The sequence below is a fragment of the Lepus europaeus genome, chromosome 5 (assembly GCF_033115175.1).
Source record: "Lepus europaeus isolate LE1 chromosome 5, mLepTim1.pri, whole genome shotgun sequence".
In the NCBI taxonomy this organism is placed as follows: Eukaryota; Metazoa; Chordata; class Mammalia; order Lagomorpha; family Leporidae; genus Lepus; species Lepus europaeus.
Genome location: NC_084831.1, coordinates 10991702 through 10999952, shown reverse-complemented (window position 1 = coordinate 10999952; position 8251 = coordinate 10991702). Strand labels below are relative to the sequence as shown.

The 8251-nt window shown below is 55.6% G+C and overlaps 1 protein-coding gene across 1 annotated transcript; it reads right to left on the bottom strand.

Moving 5' to 3' along the window:
• Positions 1 to 5272: 5272 nt before the first annotated feature.
• On the bottom strand, positions 5273 to 8251 carry SRARP (steroid receptor associated and regulated protein). The gene is made up of 2 exons (XM_062193102.1): positions 8170 to 8251; positions 5273 to 5700 (listed from the first exon to the last, which is right to left on the bottom strand). The coding sequence occupies exons 1-2, from the start codon at positions 8249 to 8251 to the stop codon at positions 5273 to 5275; spliced, it is 510 nt and encodes a 169-aa protein (XP_062049086.1).

Here is an 8251-nt window from a genome sequence, read left to right as displayed (position 1 = left end):
TCTGCGCCCAGGCAAGAGAGAGTCCTGTGGGGCATGGTGAGTTGAGTCTGCGGCGGAAGGCTGTTGACAGTCAACACAGTCCGGCTTCAAGATCGAGCAGGGGCCACGCCCAGGCTCTGGGGCCCTCAGTCCAATGACAGCATTTGGGGGCAGTCTGGGGGCTCCGGGAAGGGGTTGGGTCACCGGGTGTCCGAGAAGAGCGCAGGACTGCGGGGCCTGCTGCTCCTCCCTCCCTCCTCTCTCTTCCTGCTCACTCAGTTCTGCAGCCCCTCGTATGTCCCAGGTGTTATAAGGCCCCGAGGACGGGGGTCTGAGTTCAGCTAGGCTGCCAGCCTAGCCTCACGCTCCCGTACCTCACGCTTTCCCTCACCGCCTCACACAGGCCTTGCACCTGCCGCTGGACTCACTCCTCCGCAGATGCTCCTCGAGTCCCTCTCGTGTGGTCAGTTCAGCTCTGAGGTCTGACGAGCCCTGTTCTCCCATGCCGGTGCAGAGGCCCAAGGACCTGAGCCATCCTCCACCGCCTTCCCAGGCAACAGCGCCGGCCCTGGACCAGGTAACTCTTAAAGTCTGAAGTTTATCTGGCTTACGGATCTGGAGGCTGGGAAGTGCAGACGCAGGGTGCTGGCCCAGAAGAGGGCTTCCTCATCCTATAATACCACTAACACAGGCTGGTGCTGTGGCGTAGTGGTTTAAGCCACCGCCTGCAGTGCCAGCATCCTATATGGGCGCCAGTTCTAGTCCCGGCTGCTCCACTACCGATCCAGCTCTCTGCTATGGCCTGGGAAAGCAGTAAAAGATGGCCTAAGGCCTTGGGCCCCTGCACCTGTGTGGGAGACCCAGAAGAAGCTCTTGGCTTCTGGCTTCAGATCAGCATAGCTCCGGCCATTGTGGCCAATTGGGGAGTGAACCAGCAGATGGAAGACCTCACTCTCTCTCTCTGCCTCTCCTCTGTCTATGTAACTCTGTCTTTCAAATAAAGAAATAAATCCTAAAAAAAAAAAACACCAAAAACCACTACCACCATCCTGGGGGCCTCACCCCCATGACCTCATCTTATCATGATTATCTCCCAAAGGCTCTACCTCCAAACATCATCAATATGTCAATATGGAGATTGATTTCCCAACACATGAAGCTTGGGGGGATCAAGCCCCTGAACCCTGTACCTGTTAAGCAATCACTCCCCTTTCCTCCCCTCTCGAGCCAGCTGTGGGCCCCCAAGAATCTGCCGTCTGGATTAAACCAGTCCATGTCCAGCGCAGTGAAGTCAGGCTACGCGACCTGGTGTGCCCGACGTCTTCACTCAGTATAAAACTTCTGAGATTCAACCACATTCTAGCACGCCCAGTAATGCATTCCTTTGTAAGACTGAGTAATATCTCCTTGTATGAACAGAGCACAACTTGCTTACTCACTCATGAGTTGATGGGCTTTGGGGCTATTTCTGTTTTGCTATTGTGAATACACTGTGATGTACAGATTCTTAAATTTTTAAAACTTATCTGAAAGGCAGACAGACAGAGAAATCTCCCACGTGCTGGTTTATCCCCCAGATGCTCATAACAGCCAAGGCTGGGCCAGGTCGAAGACAAGAACTGGGAACTCCTCCCAGGTCTCCCACATGGGAGGCAGGGAGCCAAGTACTTGACCGTCTCCCAGTGTGTACATGGGCAGGAAGTTGGGGCTCAGACCCAGGCATCCCACGGGACGGCCAGAAACCCACCCCATTTCATGCACAGATTTGTGCGTGCACAGGTTTTCCATTCACTTTGGTCTGTACTCAAGAGAGGCATTGCTGGGTCACGTGGTACACTGGGTCTGTGTGTGTTTGAGGGACTGCCAGACTGTGTTCTCAAGTGGTGATACCATTTAACATTTCCATTAAAGGTTTTACTTAACACACAGTGAATAAGAGAACTGGTAAAATTTAACAAACATCATCCGATATGGGCGCCGGTTCGAGTCCCGGCTGCTCCACTTCCCATCCAGCTCTCTGCTAATGCACCTGGGAAAGCAGTGGAAGATGGCTCAAGTGCTTTGAGCCCCTGCACCCACATGGGAGACCCAGAAGAAGCTCCTGGCTCAGCCCCAGCCATTGTGGCCATTTGGGGAGTGAACCAGTAGATGGAGGATCTCTCTCTCTCCCTCTCTCTCTATGTGTGTGTCTCCCCCTCTCTCTATAATTCTGCCTTTCAAAGAAATAAAAAAAGAAAACTTAAAAAAAAAATGTCACAAGCAGTTCAAAGGAAAAGTCAAAGAGCAGACGTGCTTGTTGGTTAAGCAGTATGGAAACGAATGTAGAAGGGGAGACAGAGGCCCCACTGGGCGCCTGAAAGACAGAACAGGGTCTGCTTGCCTGAGACCAGAAGCGTATTGAAGCCCCACCCGTTATTCACAACATACAGAGTTGTAAGACAGCTCAGAGGCAGGGAGGCGCAAAAGCCCCGGTCGGTCAATGAACTGGAGACACTCTGGTTTCTTGCTTCCCCCACATGTGCTCACACCCCCTTAACCTTGGACTTGCTCCCTGATCTCTCCCCACCGTCCCTTGTCGTCAGCCTCTCTACTGAAGGCTGCTTCTTCCCCAGCCTCAGAGCTCCGTAGGGGGTGGGCCACCACCTGCCAGCCTCTTCCCCATGTGTCCCAGGGGACCTCACCCATGCATGTCCCTTTGTGACCCTGTCACCTCCGATGTCCCCGCTCGCTCCTCCACCTGTGAGTCCCATCTCAGTGAGGGGCCCTCACCCTCACTCGGTCACCACACGTGGCCCACACGTCGCCCACGTGTCACCCACACATCGCCTGGCCTGGGTCCCTGGGAAGCATTCCTTTACCTTCACTCACTTTCGACAAGTGCGCACAGAGCCCAGCACAGGTGCGGCCACACTGCCTGCACTGTGCATCTGAGCTCTGCCCCTTTCTATTCAGTGACCTTGGGTAAAGAATTTAATCTCAGTGCCTCAGGTTCCGTCTTTGTCAAATGGCCATAAAATTCGTACTCACTTCCTGGGACAGGGATGAGGTGTGGTGCGTATAAGAATGTCTGGCCAAGAGTAGCAGTGACAGCTCCCTTACTGAGCAGGTGACAAGTGCCTGATGCCCCTGAATCCTCGCCAGGATCCCCGTGGTGAGACTCTGAGATGGCGCGTGGGTAGGTGCCTGGCTTAAATGCTCAGAGTCCCGTGGAAACTCCGCTCAGGCTCCAAGGCCTGCAGGTCCCCACCTTGGACCCAGTGCCGTCCAGCCTGGTGGTGGAGCGACACCTGCTGTTGCCAAGTTGGATGTGCAGCCATAAGCCTCCCCTTTCCTTCAGAGTCCTGCTCGCTCGGCAGCCTTGTCTTTGGGCAGGGATGCTCCAGGGTAAGGAGAGGGGCGGGCTCCAACAGCTCTCCTGACCGGCAGGTGTCATCTACATTATACCATCACCACCGCGCAAGTCACACCGGCACTCCCCTTTGCCTGGCAGAAAACAGCCTGCTGTGCTGGCTCCCCCACCTGTCCCCTGCTCCGGCACGGGAGCCGGAGGGGTTCTTTTCAAAAGGAAGCCAGTGAGGCTGGTATTTTCTGGCACAGAGTGAGAAATGCATCTTGGTCACTAGATTTTTGTAGGAATCTATAAAATATTCATTCAGTGATTAGAGGAACACTCAGCAGTTTTTGCCCGGGAGCCTTGAGACGCTTCCCTGGCCAGGTGGACTTAGGATTTCACCCAGCGCTGGTCATCTCAGACTTACACACACCCTCACCCCCACGCCAGCGACCCACTCTTGCTCAGGACCATGACCATCCCATAGGAGCTAGGCCAGCCCCCGCCCCTCGATTTTCTGTACCCACTGGGGACAGTGTGAGCCTGGCATACAATAGGTGCTCAATAATTGCCCTTAGTTCCATTATGTGGAACTTGATACTCCCTTTCCTTCCTGAGCACCCTCCACCCTGGGAGAAGCCAGCTCCTACTATTCCCCACTTGGGATGCCAGGGCCCTGCTGGGCTGCCTTCTGGGCTGCCAGCTTCCCTGAGCCTCACGACCACCACTGCCATGCCCACAGATTGCCCTGTTCAGCATCCTGTGCCCTCCCAGCAACCTCCATGCTTGCGTGGTGAGCCAAGATGATCGCAGCCGACACATGCCCCTGCCCAGTGCACGGGGGCCATCCTGACCACCTGTTCTGGCCACCTCTGCCCAGCAGGTGGCCCTGGGAAGAGTGAGTTCTTGCAGGGCTGGCTCCTTCTCATCATTTTTTAAATTAAATTTCTATTTATTTGAAAGTCAGAGCGATGAGATTTCCCATTCCCTCTGCTGGCTCACTCTCCAAATGCCCACAGCAGCTGGGGCTGGGCCAGGATGAAGCCAGGAGCCCAGAGTCAATCCAGGTCTCCCACATGGGTGGCAGGGGCCTGGCTACTTGGGTTGTCCCTGACTGCCCTCCAAGATGCACATTAGCAGAAAGCTAGAATGTGGAGCAGAGCAGGGACCCAAACCCAGGCGCTCTGATGAGGGGTGTGGGTGTTCCAGGTGGCATCTTTTTTTTTTTTTAAAGATTTATGTATTTATTTATTTGAGCAGCAGAGTTACAGAGAGGCAGAGGCAGAGCGGGGTTGGGGGGGTACTCCATCCGCTAGTTCACTCCCCAAATGGCCACAACGGCCAGAGGTGGGCCGATCTGAAGCCAGGATCCAGGAGCTTCTTCTGGGTCTCCATGCAGGTGCAGGGGCCCAAGGACTTGGGGCATCTTCCACTGCTTTCCCAGGCCACAGCAGAGAGCTGGATCGGAAGTGGAGCAGCTGGGACTTGAACCGGTGGCTCCAGATGGAATCTTGATTGCTACCCTGAACACCTGCCCCTCATCTTTAGGTCCTCCTTTACCTGCTCCCTGCTCAGAGGGGCCCTTCCCAGACCCCGTTTCAGAAAAACGCTTTCCCCAGTCGTGTTCCCTGCTTTGTTCCTGCAGCGCGTTCGTCACTGTTCACTCATCTTCTTTATTCGGTTACATTCTCCCCTCTCTCCCTTTGCCAAGGAAACCTTGAAGCATCTTCCCTGGCGCCGCGCAGGGCCTGGCATGGGGAGGTCGCTGTTAGGACGACCGCAGAGATGGATTCGTTTCTGGCCAGTAGGAGGCGCTGCAGAAAGCCTGGCGGAGACAGGGAGCAGGACCCCTGAGGGCTGTCGCCGGGGTCCTTTCGTGGCTATGGCGGCCTTTACTTGGGCATCAGCTCAGGGACAGGACTCCGGCTTGACTGGGCCCCTCGCGTGGCCTGGCCCTTCCCGCTAATCCGCCTGCCCGCAGACGCAGGAAGACAGGGCCTTGAGCGAGCCCTTGACTGTGCCCCAAGTCGAAGACCTGGCAGGCCCAGCCTTTGAGGGGCTCCCCTTGGCTTTTGGACTATCCTGAGGGCAGAATGGGCCGACTGGGGAGGAAGCTGGGGCCTCAACCCCTCTGCAGGGTGGCAGGGTGTCCCTGGCCTGCGCAACGGGTCCCCAGCCCAGGGACAAATTCCGAGTCCCACGAGGCTCGTTTCCCCCACAGAACACGATGTAGGTCTTCACTGGTGGGGCTGCAGGTCCTCGTGGGGGCCTCGGGCCTCGGCGGGGCACTGCAGGCGTGGCCAGAGGGAGCTGTTTTCCGAGGCTACAGTCAATGAGGAAGGTCAGGTGAGCCTCGGGGACGGCCTTCTGAGGTCGCGCCGGCTTCCGGCCTGGAAGGAAAAAAAGAGCAAAGACTGGTGTTGGCACAAGCCAGGGACACGTTTCCAGTCACCCATTTGGTCCTTCATCCAACAGGGTTAAACTGAGTGTTGGCGGAAAGACAAGTGGGGTGTAAGAGCCGAGGTGTTGGGGCGGGCGTTTGGCACAGCTGTCGAGTTGTTGCTTGGGAGCCCACATTCCACATCGGAGCGCCCGGTTCAAGTCCTGGCTCCTCTGCTTCCCACGCAGCTTCCTGCTAATGTGCTCCCTGGGAGGGAGCAGAATTGGCCTCAAGTGGTAGATCTGTGCCACCACGTGGGAGACCTGGGTGAGTTCTTAGCTCTGGACTTCAGGCTGGCCTAACTCTGGATGGAAAATCTGTCTCTCTGCCTTTCAAGTAAAAAAAAAATTTTTTTTCTTGAAGTGTTTATTTATTTATTCATTTGAAAGGCAGAGTTACAGAGAGAAAAGGGGAGAGATAGAGAGCGAAATCTTCCATCTGCTGGTTCACTCCCAAAATGGCTGCAACAGCGGGGCTGGGCCAGGCTGAAGCCAGGATCCTGGAACTCCATCCTGGTCTCCCACGTGGACCCAAAGAGTTGAACCATCCTCTGCAGCCTTCCCGGGATTGGAAGTAGAGCAGCTAGGACTCGAACTGGCACCCATATAGGATGCCTGCATCACAGACATCAGCTTAACCCACTGCCCCACAATGCCGGTGCCCCCACGTTTTGTTTCTGTTTTGTTGTGTTTTCAAATTCAGCACCACAGAGACCTGAGTTTAAATCCTGGCTTCTCGGGGCTGGCGCTGTGGCGCAGAGGGTTAACGCCCTGGCCTGAAGCGCCAGCATCCCATATGGGCGCTGGTTTGAGACCGGCTGTTCCACTTCTGGCCCAGCTCTCTGCTGTGGCCTGGGAAGGCAGAAGATGTCCCAAGAAGTCCTTGGGCCCCTGCACCCACTTGAAAGACCCGGAGGAAGTTCCTGGCTCCTGGCTTTGGATCGGCACATCTCTGGCCGTTGCGGCCAGTTGGGGAGTGAACCATCAGATGGAAGACTCTGTCTCTGTCTCTGTCTCTGTCTCTCTCTCTCTGCGCCTCTCCTCTCTCTGTGTAATTCTGACTTTCAAATAAATAAATCTTTAAAAAGAAATCCTGGCTTCTCAGGGCAGGCACTTGGTCTAGTGGGTAAGATGCTGGGTTGGGAGCCTGCATCCATGGAGAGTGAGTCCCACAGCCTGCTCCCTCCGATTCCAGCTTCCCGCTAAAATGTACACACACACCCTGGTTGGCACAAGGGATGGCTCAAGCAGCTGGATTCCTGCCACCCACATGGGTGATCTGGATTTCGTTCTCAGCTCTGGACTTTACCCTGGCCCAGCCTCAGTCCTTGTGGGAAACTGGGGGATGAACCAGCGTATGGGAATTCTCACTTTTCTCTGTCCATCTATCTGTTTCTGTCCCTGTCTCTGTCTCCTAAAAAAAAGAGAGAGAGAGAGAAGAAAAGAAAATTCCTGGCTCCTCCCCGTCTCAGCCATCTGTCTTCCAAGAGCACGGAGCCCAGCACACCAGAGCTTCTCTGCTTTACTGTGTACATGAAGTCAGGTCTAGGATGGGGCCCAAGAGTCTGCGTTTCTGATAAACTCTTGGGGACGGCAGTGCCATGGGTCCATGGGGCCTCAACCTGAGAGGATGGCCCTGCACCTTTCACTGATGAGTAACTGAGGTGGGCATTGTGGAGCAGCAGGTTAAGCCCCCCCCCCGGGAAGCCTGCATCCCATAGTGAAGTGCCTGGTTAAAGCCCCAGCTGCTCCGCTTCTGATCTAGCTCCCTGCTAGTGTGCCTGGGAAGACAGCAGAACACGGCCTAAGTGCTTAGGTTTCTGCCCCAACTGCAGACCAGATGGAGTTCCTGGCTCCTGGCTTCAGCCTGGCCCAAACCCAGCTGTTGTGAACCAGAGAGTAAACTGGCAGATGGAAGGTGTCTCTCTCTCTCTCTCTCTCTCTCTTTCTGCCTTTCAAATGAATGAATAAATCTTAAAAAAAAAAAATGAAGAAACAGGCTCAGCTTGCATGGGGTGGGTAGACGTCAGGAAACTCCATGCCTCTCTTCCCTCCCCCACAATCCTGTCCCCAGTCTGGGACAATCCCATCAGCAATGGCCTTCGGCCCTGGGGATCTTCCCTCCGCGCAGCTGGTGTAACGCACTCCCTAGCTCGGAGGCCAGCTCAGTGTGGGTTTATCCAGGAAGCAAGGGTCAGAGCAGATTTGCCTGAATGCAAAGCGTGTGCTGTTAACAGAGTGACTCTCTGGGGTCCCCCGAGCAGTGCCACGTCTGTTCTTTCACCTGGTGCTGTTAGGCGCGACACAGGCTCAGATGGGGGCTTGCGTGCTGGTGGAGAAGGCGCACCCTGGCTTGAGACTCCTGGCTGCCCTGAGGCAGCCCCCCTCCCCGCCCCCAGCTAGTCTCAGCCCCCTCTTACCAGAGCTGGTCTCTAAGTGTGTTCCAAGGCTGGGGTCTTTGAGGCTGGCTCTCCAGTCCCTGGGGTCTTCTGAGGGGGCCAT

Coding starts and splice junctions, on each gene's coding strand:
- SRARP (XM_062193102.1), bottom strand. CDS start 8,251: ATGGCCCCCTCAGAAGACCCCAGGGACTGGAGAGCCAGCCTCAAAGAC. Junction 5,701..8,169: donor ACACTTAGAGACCAGCTCTG/GTAAGAGGGGGC, acceptor TTTTCCTTCCAG/GCCGGAAGCCGGCGCGACCT.